A 20,443-nucleotide genomic window follows, 5' to 3' on the forward strand; every position below is an offset into this window, starting at 1 on the left:
CCACCCTAACTCATCAAGACTGATAGATACCCACCCTAACTCATCAAGCCTGATAGATACCCACCCTAACTCATCAAGTCTGATAGATACCCACCCTAACTCATCAAGACTGATAGATACCCACCCTAACTCATCAAGACTGATAGATACCCACCCTAACTCATCAAGACTGATAGATACCCACCCTAACTCATCAAGACTGATAGATACCCAACCTAACTCATCAAGACTGATAGATACCCACCCTAACTCATCAAGACTGATAGAAGAAGGAGACAGGGAAGGAGGGGTATCGTTTACAGGGAGAGTTGTCTGGGTGGGGAGCAACCAAAGGGTAAGTTTACCTGCGGGTCCTGTTTTTTGTTACACATCCATTGGCTTTATCAACATTAAAGATAACAATTGTATCATTAATATAACATTCCTTTCTGGAAAAACAATGGCAACGCTAGCTATTCTCTCTTGGAATTGGAAAGGCTGTCCCAGCTGTCTTGATATTCTAGCATTTCATATTGATAGAGCAATGCTTCAAAAATCACACTTGCTCCTTTAAGGATTTGTATTTGTATTTGATTTATTAGGATTCCCATTAGCCGACGCCAATGGCGACAGCTAGTCTTACTGGGGTCTGACACATAACAAAAAAAACATCACAGACAAAAGACTTTAAAATGTTCATACATTTAACATGTAGTGTGTGTGTGTGTATGCATATATCAGTTACACGTACATGTCAGTACATACACACAACAAGTAGGTCACATGGGGGAGAGGCGTTGTGCCGTGAGGTGTTGCTTTATCTGTTTTTTGAAAACCAGGTTTTCCAGGTGTTTACTTGCGCTATATAAGATGGAAGGGAGTTCCATGCACTCATGGCTGTGTATAATACTGTATGTTTCCTTGAATTTGTTCTGGACTTGGGGTAAGTGTGTGTGTGTCACTATGACTATGCAAACAATTTGGAATTTATATAAAACATTCATGTTTCTTATAAAAACAAGAAGTGACGCAGTCAGTCTTTCCTCAACTCTTAGCCAAGACAAACTGGCTTGCATAGTATTAATATTAGCCCTCTGATTACAATGAAGAGCAAAATGTGTCTCTCTGTTCTGGGCCAGCTGCAGCTTAACTAGGTCCTTCTTTGCAGCACTTGACCATATGTCTGGACAATAATCAAGATAAGATAAAACTAGAGCTTGCAGGACTTTGTGGAGTGTGGTGTCAAAAAAGCAGAGCATCTCTTTATTACGGACAGATCTCTCCCCATCTTTGCAACCATTGAATCTATATGTTTTGACCATGACCGTTTACATTCTAAGGTGAGACCAAGTAATTTAGTCTCCTCAACTTGTTCAACAGCCACACCATTCATTACCAGATTCAGCTGAGGTCTAGAACTTAGGGAATGATTTGTACCAAATACAATGCTCTTAGTTTTAGAGATTTTCAGGATCAGTTTATTGCTGGCCACCCATTCCAAAACAAACTGCAACTCTTTGTTCAGGGTTTCAGTGACTTCATTAGCTGTGGTTGCTGATGAGTATATGGTTGAATCATCAGCATACATGGACACACATGCTTTGTTTAATGCCAGTGGCAGGTCATTGGTAAAAACAGAAAAGAGTAGAAGGCCTAGAGAGCTGCCCTGCGGTACACCACACGTTACATGCTTGACATTAGAGAAGCTTCCATTAAAGAAACCCTCTAAGTTATATTAGATAGATAGCCTGGATACTACAGCCCTTAGCTGTGGTATGTTGGCCATATACCACAAACCACGGAGGTGCCTTATTGCTATTATACACTGGTTATCAACGTAATTAGAGCAGAATCCACAATATGGCAGAGGTTGAAAAGCCATAACACATGTTCCCACGGGGGACCAGTACGGGGAAAGAAAAAAAAATTTTATGAAATGTATGCATTCACTACTGTAAGTCGCTCTGGATAAGAGCGTCTGCTAAATGACTAAAATGTAAATGTTTTCTCAACAAGAGGTTGTGGTCAATAATAATGCCTTGCAAACATCCATTACAACTGTACATTTAAAGTCCCTAAACTCGGCAAGAGTCTATTGTCCTGCTGATAGCCCATCAAGGGTGGATGGCTTCTAGCCCATCAAGGACACGTTGTTTCCAGAGCTCACAGGTGTGCCTGGCATGGATTGTGACTCCATCTCGTTCCTCGCCCTCTTCAATGGGTCATTCTCCGCCTGACTCTCCGCAAATGACGAGTGACCCTCCGACAATACCACCTGTCTCTGGACCAATGCATCAGTTGCCGCCCCTATCTCTGCCCTCAGAGAATGTTTCTCTTTCTGTAGCTTAGTAATTTATTTGTTTTTTCTATTCCATGAAAAAACAAAAATCTGATTGATTTATCAAGACCAGTCCCCACGCTCTGTCATTCAGTGATATTCCCTATTGTCCTGCTGAAAGTTGAAATAAACATCTGCAGTTTGAAAGAATATTTGTATCATTATTTTATTAACGAAAGCATAAAGATGTTGATGAACAAATACTCTACAGTATATGCTTAATCCAACATTTTGCAGTTGCATGATGTTTGGAGTTAGAAATGTAAAACTTTAGAGTACTTAATACATTGCAAATTGGGGGGATTTTCTTCACATCTTACCTAGACGAGCTATTATACTATTCGTTTGTAAAGGTATGAAGAGTCTATTGTCCTGCTAATAGCCAATTCATGGAACGTTGTTTGCAGAATTCACAGACTGCTACACTTGTGAAAAACAAAAACGCCTCCAGCATCTACAGTGGTAGAAATATATTATTGAATTCGAAAAATAAATTAAAACCCACATCATTTTCTGTTTTATACTAACAAGTGGTGAATAATCCAATAATAACTGGTATGGCACGGCTCTCGGAACCCATTAAGAGACGGCTTCTAAATGAAAATACTCGCAGATCAATAAAATGTTCCTGTTGATCTAATTCAATTTAGAGGATTGGAGGATTCTAAATGAATATCTAAGGGGCATTTTTCGTTAGGGAAAATCTAGTCTGTGATATTGACTTAGAAATGCTACAGAGAACCTTACAGAGAATATCTAAGCAGCTTTTATATAAATATAATGCAGGGTTAATAATAATAATTATTATTATAATAATAATCGTTGGATAACAGATCGGAACTCATTAAGAGGCAGCCTCTATCTTCAATGTAATCATTAATTCAGAAGGTTAAACCCATAGGTTTTAGGCCTGCAGTAGGTTATAATAAACCATGCCTTCCAAAAGTTATGTGTGGAGGTAGAATTTTGGCTGTCAGAAGGATTAAAATCAACCAATGTCAGCCTTTAAATGCTTTATAATTCAAAATGTTTAATTTGCGTGTGGGCGACGGAGAGAAACAAAATGGTTCAGTTTGTGGCCATGAGGCGGAGAGTGATGCGGGCACTGGAGATAAAATAAATGAGTACAAAAAAGCTGCTTAGATATTCTCTGTAAGGTTTTGCATTTATAAATCAATATCACAGATCAGATTTTCCCTAACGAAAAATGCCCCTTAGATATTAATTTAGAATCCTCCAATCCTCTAAATATAATTAGATCTACAGGGACACTTTATTGATCTGTGAGTATTTTCATTTAGAAGCCGCCTCTTAATGAGTTCCAAGAGCCGTGTCATACAGTTGAAGTCGGATGTTTACATACACCTTAGCCAAATACATTTAAACTCAGTTTTTCACAATTCCTGATATTTAATCCCAGTAAAAATGACCTGTTTTAGGTCAGTTAGTATCACCACTTTATTTTAAGAATGTGAAATGTCAGAATAATAGTAAAGAGAATGATTTATTTCAGCTTTTATTTCTTTCATCACATTCCCAGTGGGTCAGAAGTTTACATATACTCAAGTAGTATTTGGTAGCATTGCCTTTAAATTGTTTAACGTGGGTCAAACATTTCGGGGAGCCTTCCACAAGCTTCCCACAGTAAGTTGGGTGAATTCTGGCCCATTCCTCCAGACAGAGCTGGTGTAACTGAGTCAGGTTTGTAGGCCTCCTTGCTCGCACATGCTTTTTCAGTTCTGCCCACAAATTTTCTATAGGATTGAGGTCAGGGCTTTGTGATGGCCACTCCAATACCTTGACTTTCTTGTCCTTAAGCCATTTTGCCACAACTTTGGAAGTATGCTTGGGGTCATTGTCCATTTGGAAGACCCATTTGCGACCAAGCTTTAACTTCGTGACTGACGTCTTGAGATGTTGCTTCAATATATCAACATAATTTTCCTGCCTCATGATGCCATCTATTTTGTGAAGTGCACCAGTCCCTCTTGCAGCAAAGCACCCCCACAACATGATGCTGCCACCCCCGTGCTTCACGGTTGGGATGGTGTTCTTTGGCTTGCAAGCCTCCCCTTTTTTCCTCCAAACATAACGATGGTCATTTTGTTTCATCAGACCAGAGGACATTTCTCCAAAAAGTACGATCTTTGCCCCCATGTGCAGTTGCAAACCGTAGTCTGGCTTTTTTATGGCGGATTTGGAGCAGTGGCTTCTTCCTTGCTGAGCGGCCTTTCAGGTTATGTCGATATAGGACTCGTTTTACTGTGGATATATATTATTTTGTACCTGTTTCCTCCAGCATCTTCACAAGGTCCTTTGCTGTTGTTCTGGGATTGATTTGCACTTTTCGCCTCAAAGTATGTTTATCTCTAGGAGACAGAACGCGTCTCCTTCCTGAGCGGTATGACGGCTGCGTGGTCCCATGGTGTTTATGCTTGCGTACTATTGTTTGTACAGATGAACGTGGTACCTTCAGGTGTTTGGACATTTCTCCCAAGGATGAACCCGACTTGTGGAGGTCTACAATTTCTTTCTGAGGTCTTGGGTACATTTATTTTGATTTTCCCATGATGTCAAGCATAGAGGCACTGAGTTTGAAGGTAGGCCTTGAAATACATCCACAGGTACACCTCCAACTGACTCAAATGATGTCAATTAGCCTTATCAGAAGCTTCTAAAGCCATGACATCATTTTCTGGAATTGTCCAAGCTGTTTAACCTGTTGGGGATAGGGGGCAGTATTTGCATGGCCGGATAAAAAACGTACCCGATTTAATCTGGTTACTACTCCTGCCCAGTAACTAGAATATGCATATAATTGTTTGATTTGGATAGAAAACACCCTAAAGTTTCTAAAACTGTTTGAATGGTGTCTGTGAAAACCTGAGAATGGTGTCTGTGAAAACCAAAACCTGAGAAGATTCCAAACAGGAAGCGCTCTCTCTGACTATTTCTTGGCCTTCTTGATCATCTCTAACCAAAACAGGGGATCTCTGGCATAACGTGACATTTTCTAACGCTCCCATAGGCTCTCAGAAAGCGCCAGAACGATGAATGGTTGCTTTGCAGGCCATGGCTGAAAAACAATAGCGCATTTGGATAGTGGTCGATCTGAGGACAATGAGACTGAGGCGCGTGCACGAGGCGACACAATGTTTTATTTTTTCGTCTTTGAACTATAACAGGGTTTCCCGGTCGGAATATTATCGCTTTTTTACGAGAAAAATCGCATAAAAATTGATTTTAAACAGCGTTTGACATGCTTCGAAGTACGGTAATGGAATATTTTGAATTTTTTTGTCACGAAACGCGTCGGGCGCGTCACCCTTCTTTACCCTTCGGATAGTGTCTTGAATGCATGAACAAAACGCCGCTATTTGGATATAACTATGGATTATTTTGAACCAAACCAACATTTGTTATTGAAGTAGAAGTCCTGGGAGTGCATTCTGACGAAGAACAGCAAAGGTAATCCTATTTTTCTTATAGTAAATCTTAGTTTGGTGAGTGACACACTTGGTGGGTGTCACAATAGCTAGCCTGTGATGCCGGGCTACCTACTCAGAATATTGCAAAATGTGCTTTCACCGAAAAGCTATTTTAAAATCGGACATAGCGATTGCATAAAGGAGTTCTGTATCTATAATTCTTAAAATAATTGTTATGTTTTTTGTGAACGTTTATCGTGAGTAATTTAGTAAATTCAACGGAAGTGTTCGGTGGGAATGCTAGTCACATGCTAGTCACATGCTAATGTAAAAAGCTGGTTTTTGATATAAATATGAACTTGATTGAACAAAACATGCATGTATTGTGTAACATAATGTCCTAGGTGTGTCATCTGATGAAGATCATCAAAGGTTAGTGCTGCATTTAGCTGTGGTTTTGGTTTTTGTGACATTATATGCTAGCTTGAAAAATGGGTGTCTGATTATTTCTGGCTGGGTACTCTGCTGACATAATCTAATGTTTTGCTTTCGTTGTAAAGCCTTTTTGAAATCGGACAGTGTGGTTAGATTAACGAGAGTCTTGTCTTTAAAATGGTGTAAAATAGTCATATGTTTGAGAAATTGAAGTAATAGCATTTCTAAGGTATTTGAAAATCGCGCCACGGGATTCCACTGGCTGTTGAGTAGCCCATAGAGGTTAAAGGCACAGTCAACTTAGTTTATGTAAACTTCTGACCCCCTGGAATTGTGAAACAGTGAATAATAAGTGAAATGATCTGTCTGTAAAAAAATTACTTGTCATGCACAAAGTAGATGTCCTAACCGACTTGCCAAAACTATAGTTTGTTAACAAGAAATGCGTGGAGTGGTTGAAAAACAAGTTTTAATGACTCCAACCTAAGTGTATGTAAACTTCCTACTTCAACTGTACCAATTTTTATTGAATGAGTCACCATGGCAACCACTTGTCAGTATAAACAATCAACATTTTTTTTTAAAGACTATCAGAAAGAATGTTGGTACTTGTTTATTTTTATCCAAAGCCGTGAATGAGTGAGTCACTCAGTTTTATGCTGACAAATCCTTGCGGGACTCTTTCATTACATTTGTTCTTCACATCATCAAAGTGTAATGAATACTCAGGGAGAAAAAGGTGTAGATTCACGCGAAGAGCGCACCAGGTGTTTATTTCACCTTCGCAGAAGCCAGGAATCGTGGTCACAGGCAGGGAATGGTCATTCACAGGTAGGCAAACAGGCAGGTGAATCAAAACTAGGACTGCAGGCTATAACTGGTTCTCACAAACGAGCTACAAAGGCACAAACAGAATGAACTGAACTAAATAAGGAGCTGATGAGACCAGTTGAGTAACTAACACAGGTGAAATCAATGAACAAAAATGAAAAACAGGGCTACGTTCAAGAACATAACGAAACAGAACACAAGGTTGACTAAGAAAATAAATACTGAACCTGAACAAAGATGGACTCCGTGTTTCAGAAACAAACTTTCTATCACTCTCTCACACTGTGGTAAATAAGGACAGTTTGTTATTTAGAATGATTTATTTCTGTTTTTGGAGGGATATAAACCAAAAGCGCACCGTGCCTATTTTTCGAAAATCGTCAGTCCACGTCAAGTGTAATTCCCCCGTTGTATTTATCCAAGTTCTCTCACAATTCCAAATTTCATTATGATTAAATTACTACATGCCAATCCCTCAGACATAGTTTTAACAGGCAGTATCTGTTCTGCTCTGTTCAGAATCACTAGAAGCCACAGACAAGGTGATTCGATGTCTCCTTTGCTATTTTTATTATCCATGGAACCCCTGGCCCAGGCAATTTGTCAATCGAAGGAAATGACACCAATTTCCCTGAAATCTACTGATCACTTCATGTTATTATTTGAGGACGATATTTTACTTTACAATGAATCCCAATTTGTCCCCAAACTCACTGAAGATCATAGATAAATTCAGCTTTATCTCGAGTTATAAAATGTATCTAACCAAATCAGCCCTTCTGACTCTCAAGACGTCGATGGAGGACTCCATCTCTACTTATGGAATCACAATCGTTTCCTATTTTAAATATTTGGGAGTAGATCTATTGCCTTCCTTAGATAAAACCATTGCCAGAACTTTAACAGAACACTCAAATCAATTAAAACCAACCTCAGTAGGTGGACTTACATCCCAGCTGCTTTAAGCGGCAGAATATCTAATTGTCGAAATGAATATATTGCCACGGCTGATTTTCTGTAGTTCAATGCTTCCCATGTTTCCCCCTTCTGGCTATTGGGACAAAATTCATAGTCCAGTTTCAAGGTAAGCGATCTCGGATAAAATTAACAAATTTACAAAGAGAGAAATACGTAGGAGGACTATCTGTACCAAACTTGAAGTTGTATTTCCAGGCTCTAGCATTTCAACCCATCCTGAATTGGTTTAGACATGATTATTCCTCCCCCTGGTTGAGTATAGAGAGAAATATGGTGTCTCCTATTGCCCTGGAAGAGGTGGTCTCCACTGATATATCCCTTAAACAATGTAATATGGTGTCTCCTATTGTCCTGGAAGAGGTGGTCTCCACTGATATATCTCTTAAACAATGTAATATGGTGTCTCCTATTGTCCTGGAAGAGGTGGTCTCCACTGATATATCCCTTAAACAATGTAATATGGTGTCTCCTATTGTCCTGGAAGAGGTGGTCTCCACTGATATATCTCTTAAACAATGTAATATGGTGTCTCCTATTGTCCTGGAAGAGGTGGTCTCCACTGATATATCTCTTAAACAATGTAATATGGTGTCTCCTATTGTCCTGGAAGAGGTGGTCTCCACTGATATAGCCCTTAAACAATGTAAACTACGCTTTGATCCTATTATTGCCCACACAACTTATATATGGCGCAAAATTGTAAAACAATGTAACTGAGAATCAAAATGGTATGCCCATACTCAGAGTTATAGGGGGTTTGGGACTGACAACCAACCTGTTGATTTCATGCAATTCTACACATTTTGCCATTACTTATGCCATATTAATTATATCTGAGTGAGAGTAACTAACAAAATCAAATTGGGGCCCCCTGGAGGTCAGGGCCCCGGTGCCCTGCGTGACCCGCTGGTATCCGGACATGATGCTCCAGGTTTAGATAGCTGGCTAGACTAATTTAACAATAAAGCAAGTGTTAGCTGACATGGCTAATTCAGTGACCGACGTAACAAGAGAAAAAATTGCTTATGCAAAACAAAATTTTGAACTTGCACCTACTATTCTAACTCTCATCATTATCTTCAGAACCCAAATGAGTTCTGCTTATGTCGCTTATGCCTAGAGCCAGCTCTGGTCTGTGTTTCTGTCTGTTATGTCAAGACATGTTGTACTGAAAATACTAAACCAAGCATCTGAATGAAGTGAGTGATGGCTGTTTTTATGTTTTTATCTCTCCTTCAGACGCTGGATGATCTAGAGGCGAGGACCAAGGAGGCTGAGATAGAGATCAGTGTTCGCCAAAGCTTCCTCACCGACCCCGCCCCAGCTGTCAAGAACCTCAAGGTGCCTCCTTTACTTCCCACCTCCCTCCCTCCCCTTCCTCCCTCCCTCCCTCCCTCTCCCTCTCTCTCTCTTACCTCCCTCCCTTCTTCCCTCTCTTCCTGGTTTATCCCCCCTGCTGCCATGGCAACTGCCAGGTGATTGAACACATGAGATCAATCACATCTGAGCTTGGTGAACAAACCCCAGAGAGACTCTAACACACACACACACACACACACACACACACACACACCACACACACACACACACACACACACACACACACACACACACACACACACACACACACACACACACACACACACACACACACACACACACACACACACCATTAGTACAGAGGAAAAGCAAGGGCCCCGGCTGGCGTAGCGAATCAGACATAATCACCTCTGCCACCACTACCGCAGAAACACAGGGCGAGCGTTACTGGAAATCCTGTCTTTTATTTTGAAGAGAATCAAGTTAATTGGAGCATAGGGTTGACCCCACTCTACCCTCCTCTACCATTCTGTTCCCCCTCTACCATTCTGTTCCCCCTCTACCTTTCTGTTCCCCCTCTACCCCCTCTACCTTTCTGTTCCCCCTCTACCCCCTCTACCTTTCTGTTTCCCCTCTACCCCCCTCTACCTTTCTGTTCCCCCTCTACCCCCCTCTACCTTTCCCCCTCTACCCCCCTCTACCTTTCTGTTCCCCCTCTACCCCCCTCTACCTTTCTGTTCCCCTTCCCTCCTCTACCCCCCTCTACCTTTCTGTTCCCCCTCTACCCCCTCTACCTTTCTGTTCCCCCTCTACCCCCTCTACCTTTCTGTTCCCCCTCTACCCCCCTCTACCTTTCCCCCTCTACCCCCCTCTACCTTTCTGTTCCCCCTCTACCCCCCTCTACCTTTCTGTTCCCCTTCCCTCCTCTACCCCCCTCTACCTTTCTGTTCCAACTCTACCTACGCTACCTTTCTGTTCCCCCTCTACCTTTCTGTTCCCCCTCTACCTCCTCTACCTTTCTGTTCCCCCTCTACCCCCCTCTACCTTTCTGTTCCCCCTCTACCCCCCTACCTTTCTGTTCCCCCTCTACCTTTCTGTTCCCCCTCTACCCCCTTTACCTTTCTGTTCCCCCTCTACCTCCTCTACCTTTCTGTTCCCCCTCTACCCCCTCTACCTTTCTGTTCCCCCTCTACCCCCCTCTACCTTTCTGTTTCCCCTCTACCTCCTCTACCTTTCTGTTCCCCCTCTACCCCCTCTACCTTTCTGTTCCCCCTCTACCCCCTTTACCTTTCTGTTCCCCCTCTACCTCCTCTACCTTTCTGTTCCCCCTCTACCCCCCTCTACCTTTCTGTTTCCCCTCTACCCCCTTTACCTTTCTGTTCCCCCTCTACCTCCTCTACCTTTCTGTTCCCCCTCTACCCCCCTCTACCTTTCTGTTCCCCCTCTACCCCCTTTACCTTTCTGTTCCCCCTCTACCCCCTCTACCTTTCTGTTCCCCTTCCCTCCTCTACCTTTCTGTTCCCACTCTACCCTCCTCTACCTTTCTGTTCCCCCTCTACCTCCTCTACCTTTCTGTTCCCCCTCTACCTCCTCTACCTTTCTGTTCCCCCTCTACCCCCTCTACCTTTCTGTTCCCCCTCTACCCGCTCTACCTTTCTGTTCCCCTTCTACCCCCTTTACCTTTCTGTTCCCCATCTACCCCCCTTTACCTTTCTGTTCCCCCTCTACCACCTCTACCTTTCTGTTCCCCCTCTACCCCCTCTACCTTTCTGTTCCCCCTCTACCCCCCTCTACCTTTCTGTTCCCCCTCTACCCCCTCTACCTTTCCCCCTCTACCCCCCTCTACCTTTCTGTTCCCCCTCTACCCCCCTCTACCTTTCTGTTCCCCTTCCCTCCTCTACCCCCCTCTACCTTTCTGTTCCCCCTCTACCTCCTCTACCTTTCTGTTCCCCCTCTACCTTTCTGTTCCCCCTCTACCTCCTCTACCTTTCTGTTCCCCCTCTACCCCCTTCTACCTTTCTGTTCCCCCTCTACCCCCCTACCTTTCTGTTCCCCCTCTACCTTTCTGTTCCCCCTCTACCCCCTTTACCTTTCTGTTCCCCCTCTACCTCCTCTACCTTTCTGTTCCCCCTCTACCCCCTCTACCTTTCTGTTCCCCCTCTACCCCCCTCTACCTTTCTGTTTCCCCTCTACCTCCTCTACCTTTCTGTTCCCCCTCTACCCCCTCTACCTTTCTGTTCCCCCTCTACCCCCTTTACCTTTCTGTTCCCCCTCTACCTCCTCTACCTTTCTGTTCCCCCTCTACCCCCCTCTACCTTTCTGTTTCCCCTCTACCCCCTTTACCTTTCTGTTCCCCCTCTACCTCCTCTACCTTTCTGTTCCCCCTCTACCCCCCTCTACCTTTCTGTTCCCCCTCTACCCCCTTTACCTTTCTGTTCCCCCTCTACCCCCTCTACCTTTCTGTTCCCCTTCCCTCCTCTACCTTTCTGTTCCCACTCTACCCTCCTCTACCTTTCTGTTCCCCCTCTACCTCCTCTACCTTTCTGTTCCCCCTCTACCTCCTCTACCTTTCTGTTCCCCCTCTACCCCCTCTACCTTTCTGTTCCCCCTCTACCCGCTCTACCTTTCTGTTCCCCTTCTACCCCCTTTACCTTTCTGTTCCCCATCTACCCCCCTTTACCTTTCTGTTCCCCCTCTACCACCTCTACCTTTCTGTTCCCCCTCTACCCCCTCTACCTTTCTGTTCCCCCTCTACCCCCTCTACCTTTCTGTTCCCCTTCTACCCCCTCTACCTTTCTGTTCCCCCTCTACCCCCTCTACCTTTCTGTTCCCCTTCCCTCCTCTACCTTTCTGTTCCCCCTCTACCTTTCTGTTCCCCCTCTACCCCTCTACCGTTCTGTTCCCCTTCCCTCCTCTACCTTTCTGTTCCCCCTCTACCCCCTCTACCTTGCTGTTCCCCCTCTACCCCCTCTACCTTTCTGTTCCCCCTCTACCCCCTCTACCTTTCTGTTCCCCCTCTACCCTCCTCTACCTTTCTGTTCCCCCTCTACCCCCTCTACCTTTCTGTTCCCCCTCTACCCCCTCTACCTTTCTGTTCCCCCTCTACCCCCCTCTACCTTTCTGTTCCCCTTCCCTCCCTCCTCCCTCTCTCCTCTACCTTTCTGTTCTCCATCCCTCCTCTACCTTCCTCTACCTTTCTGTTCCCCTTCCCTCCTCCCTCTCTCCTCTGCCTTTCTGTTCTCCATCCCTCCTCTACCCTCCTCTACCTTTCTGTTCCCCTTCCCTCCTCCCTCTCTCCTCTACCTTTCTGTTCTCCATCCCTCCTCTTCCCTCCTCTACCTTTCTGTTCCCCTTCCCTCCTCCCCCTCTCCTCTACCTTTCTGTTCTCCATCCCTCCTCTTCCATCCTCTACCTTTCTGTTCCCCTTCCCTCCTCTACCTTTCCGTTCCTCTTCCTCCCTCTACCTCCTGTCGTGTCTTGACTATCATTAAAGTGAAGACTGTTATATTATCAAATCAATTCACTATGTGTAATGATTACGTGATTAAACTAATCATGTAAACATTAATTAACTAGGAAGTCGGGGCTCAACGGGAACATATTCAAAGAGTTACTATTTTCAGAATTTAACTCTCTTCAGATATTTTCATATCTTATCGATTACAGTCACTTATTAACTTCTATGGGCTACGTGGGACGCTAGCCACCTGCGGGACACAGCCAGTGAAATATCAGGGCGGCAAATTCAAAACAACAAAATGTCATAATTCAACTTTCTCAAACATACAACTATTTCACACCATTTTAAAGATACACTTCTCCTTGATGTAACCACATTGTCCGATTTCAAAAAGACTTTACAGCGAAAGCAAAACATTAGATTATGTTAGGAGAGTACATAGACAAAAATAATCACACAGCCATTTTTTCAAGCAAGGACATGTCTCAATAAAACCCAAAACACAGCTAAATGAAGCACTAACCTTTGACGATCTTCATCAGATGACACTCCTAGGACATTATGTTACACAATACATGTATGTTTTGTTCGATAAAGTTCATATTTATATCCAAAAACAGCATTTTACATTGCCGCGTGATGTTCAGAAAATGTATTCCCACCAAAACTTTTGGTGAATGTCCACATCAATTTACAAAAATACTCATCATAAATGTTGACAAAATATATAACAATTATTTAAAGAATTATAGATAAGACTACTCCTGGATGCAACCGCTGTGTCAGATTTTAAAATAGCTTTACGGAGAAAGCACATTTTTCAATATTCTGAGTACATAGCTCGCCATCACAGCGAGCAATACAGACACCCGCCAAGTTCGGGGCAACCTAAACTCAGAATTAGTATTAGAAATATTGTCTTACCTTTGCTGATCTTCGTCAGAATGCACTCCCAGGACTGCTACTTCCACTAGAAATGTTGTTTTTGTTCGAAATAATCCATATTTATGTCCAAATACCTCCGTTTTGTTCGTGCGTTCAGGTCACTATCCGAAGGCATACCGTGCGAGTGCGGTACCAGAGACGAAAAGTCAAAATGTTCCATTACCGTACTTAGAAGCATGTCAAACGCTGTTTAAAATCAATCTTTATGGTATTTTTTATGTAAAATTACGATAATATTGCAACCGGACAATAGCGTATTCATTCAAGGAGAAAAAGAAGGAACGGCGCGCTCGCGGGACCGAGCATATCCAATCCCTTTGTCTCCAGGCAGTCCACTCAGTAACTGAGCTCCTATTATCTGCCCAGTGACAGGAGAATGCTCAAACCACTTTCTGAAGGCTGTTGACAGCCAATGGAAGCCTTAGGAAGTGCAACGTCACCCCACAGACACTGTAGTTTCGATAGAGAATCAAATGAAGAACTACAATTCTCAGACTTTCCGCTTCCTGCTGGATTTTTCTCAGGTTTTTGCCTGCCATATGAGTTATGTTATACTCACAGACACCATTCAAACAGTTTTAGAAACTTCAGAGTGTTTTCTATCCAAATCTACTAATAATATGCATATTCTAGTTTCTGGGCCAGAGTAGTAACCTGTTTAAATTGGGTACGTTTTTCATCCGGCCGTGAAAATACTGCCCCCTACACCCCAACAGGTTCATGTATTATTACCTCATCAGTCAAACGCTTTGATATCTCCATGAACCCTAGACTAATGATGAATCAGCGATATACAAATTGGCTTAATTATTTATTTACTAACTAACTTAATAATCACACAGAATTACATAAACACACACACACAGGAAATGTTACATATTGAGTACTACATAATGCAATGAGAAGTCCCTAGTGGACTAAACCTATATGACGGCTTGTTACACAAAATGAAAAGGGTGGGCATGTAAGAAAGAGCGGGAGAAAAGACAAAGGACTTCACTATCATACACACAGTGGATAACTATGCTCATGGAATTGCAATTGACATATTTACGTGTCTGTCTTTGCTGTCTCTCCGTTGAAAACAATCGATCCACCTGGGGAGTAATCGACAGAAAGTCTCTGGTCTGTCCACCAGCGATCAATGTCTTTCGTAGTTGTAGCTCTGTTATAATGTATACGTCAGGCGTACCAATGATCGTTTGATAGGGAAATGTTCTCTTCTCGTCTTCGGTCGACTTTCCTAGGCAATTTTACATATACAGCTGCAGACTGTGAATGTGCAGTCTTTGGTTTTGTAGATTTATTAACCATTCGTGAGGTTTGGACTGCGTCCTCACGTCTTCTGGTTTCAGAGTTCTATCCATTACGGGCCACTCAGCTCACGCTGTTGGTCTCGTTGGCCAAATGTACATTTTGTCATTAGGCCACTTGGGGAGAAAGAGGCTGTGTCTGTGCTCACGTGGGTGTGGCCACTGAATTGGTTAAGACTTCATATGAAAAACAGTTCTCTCATTTAGAAGGCTAACATCACATTTCATCTTCTCACAAATAGTTTCATATTTAATCATATAAGTTCCACAACATTCAGATGTAAGTCTGGTAATGGGGAAATATACACATTCAGAGATACAGTTATGTTGTTCTACTGTCCTTAGTTACAATACAAATGATTAACAAATACGACAGGATTGTTCTTTAAATACCCATGGACCATTCCAAATGTTTGATTACAGAAATACCGTTTCATTTTTCAACCTTTTGATGTTACCGTACTGCATTGTCTCTCTCTGTGGTAACAAAGGGATTTAACTTCAATTTCTGAGAGTGGGAGAGAGAGTTTCCCTGCAGGTATTTATGACCGTCATACAATTGTGGAGAGAGAGAGGGGGGGGGGGGGGGGTGCCTATGATCCTCCCCCAAAGAGCAAGTCATGCCACTCCTCTACCTTTCTGTTCCCCCTCTACCTTTCTGTTCCCCCTCTACCTTTCTGTTCCCCCCTCTACCCTCCTCTACCTTTCTGTTCCCACTCTACCCTCCTCTACCTTTCTGTTCCCCCTCTACCCTCCTCTACCTTTCTGTTCCCCCTCTACCCTCCTCTACCTTTCTGTTCCCCCTCTACCCTCCTCTACCTTTCTGTTCCCCCTCTACCCTCCTCTACCTTTCTGTTCCCACTCTACCCTCCTTTACCTTTCTGTTCCCACTCTACCCCCTCTACCTTTCTGTTCCCCCTCTACCCCCTCTACCTTTCTGTTCCCCCTCTACCCTCCTCTACCTTTCTGTTCCCACTCTACCCTCCTCTACCTTTCTGTTCCCACTCTACCCTCCTTTACCTTTCTGTTCCCCTTCCTTCCCTCCCTCCTCCCTCTCTCCTCTACCTTTCTGTTCCTCCTCTACCTTTCTGATCCCCTTCCCTCCTCTACCTTTCTGTTCCCCTTCCCTCCTCCCTCTTTAGTCTACCTTTCTGTTCTCCATCCCTCCTCCCTCATCATCTCCTCCCTATCATTCCTTCCTTGCTTTCTTCCTGGCTGGCGCCTACTTTAGCATAACCTTTCCTGGCATGCCGGCCTCGGGTTGTTGTGTGAGATTAATTCGCCATCGCTGTAGGAACCATGGTAACAACATGAATGTAGCACACCAGAGGGGAAGATGAGTTGTGCTGCGTGGTGCATTGTGTTTGGGTATTGGGAGGTGTGTGTATGTGTGCCTCTCTGTGGAACGTGTGTGTGTGTGTGTGTGTGTGTGTGTGTGTGTGTGTGTGTGTGTGTGTGTGTGTGTGTGTGTGTGTGTGTGTGTGTGTGTGTGTGTGTGTGTGTGTGTGTGTGTGTGTGTGTGTGTGTGTGTACCGAATCCAATATATGCAAATATATCATTTTACAGCGGGAAAAGTGTAATTTTTACACACTGAATTCTCATAAAAGAGCAATTGTCCAATAACTATGCTTCAAATGTTGATTTCATACATTGTGACAATAATGACATCATGAAAATGGCAGCAAGTGTGAATATCGGTTATTGTTGGAGTTACCGGCCTATACCTATATATCTGAGACTCCCTCCCCATTAGAGCTGTTGCTTCCCTCCTGTTTCCTGTGTGTGTGTGTTGTGTATTCCCATCTCATGTGTGACTCTTTTCTTCCCTCTCTGAACCACCAGCGGCAAGATGCCAGAATCATCGTGGGGCTCTTCTACGAGACAGAAGCCAGAAAAGTTTTCTGCGAGGTACAGCAGCTACATTTGCTGCTCACAACTCTGTGGATTGATATCTTAACATTTTTGTTGAATGACAAAATCCTTTTTTGTGTCTTTTTTTGAAATATTTGATTCCAGCTTGTATTGCTCACGGCTCGCGTCAATGTTTCTAGATTTTTCTTTCTATCGCTCTCCATTCCATACACACTGGTATCTTCTGTAATTTCATTATCTTTCTGTTCCATACACTCTGGTATCTTCTGTCTTTTTGTTCTCTCTTCCTCCATACACACTGGTATCTTCTGTAATTTCATTATCTTTCTGTTCCATACATTCTGGTATCTTCTGTCTTTTTGTTCTCTCTTCCTCCATACACACTGGTATCTTCTGTAATTTCATTATCTTTCTGTTCCACACACACGGATATCTTCTGTCTTTTTGTTCTCTCTTCCTCCATATACACTGATATCTTCTGTAATTTCATTATCTCTCTGTTCCACACACACGGATATCTTCTGTCTTTTTGTTCTCTCTTCCTCCATACACACTGGTATCTTCTGTAATTTCATTATCTTTCTGTTCCATACATTCTGGTATCTTCTGTCTTTGTGTTCTCTCCTCCTCCATATACTCTGATATCTTCTGTCATTTCATTATCTCTCCGTTCCACACACTCGGATATCTTCTGTCTTTGTGTTCTCTCCTCCTCCACACACACTGATATCTTCTGTCATTTCATTATCTCTCCGTTCCACACACTCGGATATCTTCTGTCTTTGTGTTCTCTCCTCCTCCATATACTCTGATATCTTCTGTCATTTCATTATCTCTCCGTTCCACACACTCGGATATCTTCTGTCTTTGTGTTCTCTCTTCCTCCATACACACTGATATCTTCTGTCATTTCATTATCTCTCCGTTCCACACACTCGGATATCTTCTGTCTTTGTGTTCTCTCCTCCTCCATATACTCTGATATCTTCTGTCATTTCATTATCTCTCCGTTCCACACACTCGGATATCTTCTGTCTTTGTGTTCTCTCTTCCTCCATACACACTGATATCTTCTGTCATTTCATTATCTCTCCGTTCCACACACTCGGATATCTTCTGTCTTTGTGTTCTCTCCTCCTCCATATACTCTGATATCTTCTGTCATTTCATTATCTCTCCGTTCCACACACTCGGATATCTTCTGTCATTTGTGTTCTCTCCTCCTCCATATACTCTGATATCTTCTGTCATTTCATTATCTCTCCGTTCCACACACTCGGATATCTTCTGTCTTTGTGTTCTCTCCTCCTCCATATACTCTGATATCTTCTGTCATTTCATTATCTCTCCGTTCCACACACTCGGATATCTTCTGTCTTTGTGTTCTCTCCTCCTCCATATACTCTGATATCTTCTGTCTTTGTGTTCTCTCCTCCTCCATATACTCGGATATCTTCTGTCTTTGTGTTCTCTCCTCCTCCATATACTCTGATATCTTCTGTCTAACACACCTGCCTGCTCATCGCTTCCTTTACCATTTCTTTCACTCACTGGCTCCTTTTCTCTCCTCCATTCCCTCTCTCTCTCCTCCATCTCTCTCTCCTCCATCTCTCTCTCTCTTTCTCGCTCTCTCCATCTCTCTCTCTCATCTCTCTCTCTTTCTCCCCATCTCTCTCTCTCTCCCCATCTCTCTCTCTCCCCCATCTTTCTCTCTCTCTCCCCATCTCTCTCTCTCTCTCCCCCTGAAAAATCTTTCTTTACATTCCCATTCATTCAAGCCTTTCTGTTCTCTTTCTGTCTCCTGTCTCTCCCTCTATCCTACAGGTGTACAAGGAGAAGCTCTATGGGAAGAAATATGTCTGGTTCCTGATTGGTTGGTACGCAGACAACTGGTTCAAGATCAAAGACCCGTCAATCAACTGCACCGTGGAGCAGATGACGGAGGCGGTGGAGGGCCACGTTACCACGGAGATCGTCATGCTCAACCCCGAGACCGTCCGAGGGGCCTCCAATCTGGTGAGAGAGATATAGTGTGCATCCCAAGTGGCGCCCTAGTCCCTATATATAGGGGATATATGCTAGGGAATATATAGGGAATAGGAGGCCTTGGTCAAAAGTAGTGCACTATATTGGTGAATAGAATGCAATTTGGGATGCAGCCATGTAGTAATATATACAGTATTATACATATATCTCCATTGTAAGACACAGGGTGAGTGGTTACATAGAAATATCTATAGGTGGTTCTTGGTTCTCTCTGAAATATCTTACCTAACATAACAACAGCCACTGCAGTGAAATGCATTCCTCTGCATGTGTTATAAGATTGTATTATTTCTGTAATGGTGTTCAATATTACAACATAACTCTTCTTGAACTGCGCTGTTGGTTAAGGGCTTGTAAGTAAGAGTTTCATGGTAAGGTCTACACTTGTTGTATTCGGCACATGTGACAAATAAAGTTTGATTTGATTTGAACATATGCTACTATCTCTATTTACTGTTACTATTTTTCTACTCGTGACCTATCAGAATGGATTATAGAAAGCAGTGGTATACTCGTGACCTATCAGAATGGACTATAGAAAGCAGTGATATACTCGTGACCTATCAGAATGGACTATAGAAAGCAGTGGTATACTCGTGACCTATCAGAATGGACTATAGAAAGTAGTGGTATACTCGTGACCTATCAGAATGGACTATATAAAGTAGTGGTATACTCGTGACCTATCAGAATGGACTATAGAAAGCAGTGGTATAAGTAATAGTAATTTCAGTGTTTTATTATACACATAAATAAAATGGTTATTGCAACATATTGTATGGAAGGAGAGAGTCTTATATAGTGTTTAATGGCCCATATCACTATGACACTGATGGTAGTCTGTTCCCTACATTCATGAGTTTCACGGCCGGGTCACGCCATTGTTATGAACGTTCTCCGGGGACTGAGGAACAACTTTTTAGTTTTGTCCATTCATTCTAAACAGGTGTTAATGATAATGTTGCCTAAATTACACTACAGTGTCTTGGAAATAAAAGGACATTGTTAAAGTAGGTAAATAATTAGTGGGAAACAACTTTGTCATCGTTGCGATGTCGTCAGATTTACTTTGGACAGATGGCAACGTTGCCGTTAGCAACAATGCTAGCAATGCTAACATTAGCTAGCTAAAATCTGGTGCTCTCCCCTCACAACGCTAGCTACTCTAAAGTCAATTTGACGACATCACAATGACGACAAAAGGTTTTCCTACTAATTAAGAAATGTCATTGTGTTTCCAAGTCACTGAAATGTACTCTAGAGTAGAAAGTTCAGTCGGACCTCATAAAACTTTCAGCAATGTATTGATGTGAAATCCATGAATAGTAGTGCTCTGGTCAAAAGTAATGCACTAGGTAGGGATTAGGGTGCCATTTTGGGACATATTCTTTAACGTTGTCCCAGTCCCTCCCTACTGTAATGACCCTTTTTAGTTTGTACTGCCATGACTGGAGAGGAGAAGAGCTTCAGGATGCTATTCACAGTAACTCATCTGTA

General features: G+C 42.9%; 1 protein-coding gene across 1 annotated transcript in view; it reads left to right on the forward strand.

Moving 5' to 3' along the window:
* Positions 1-20,443, forward strand: part of LOC106570681 (gamma-aminobutyric acid type B receptor subunit 1) — a 123,651-nt gene that overhangs the window by 31,922 nt on the left and 71,286 nt on the right. The window contains exons 4-6 of the mRNA XM_082961357.1: positions 9,229-9,330; positions 16,871-16,936; positions 18,725-18,916. Of these exons, the coding sequence (XP_082817483.1) occupies positions 9,229-9,330; positions 16,871-16,936; positions 18,725-18,916 (360 nt within the window). The remainder of the gene's footprint in view (positions 1-9,228; positions 9,331-16,870; positions 16,937-18,724; positions 18,917-20,443) is intronic.

Source organism: Salmo salar, chromosome 14, assembly GCF_965601325.2.
Source record: "Salmo salar chromosome 14, fSalSal1, whole genome shotgun sequence".
In the NCBI taxonomy this organism is placed as follows: Eukaryota; Metazoa; Chordata; class Actinopteri; order Salmoniformes; family Salmonidae; genus Salmo; species Salmo salar.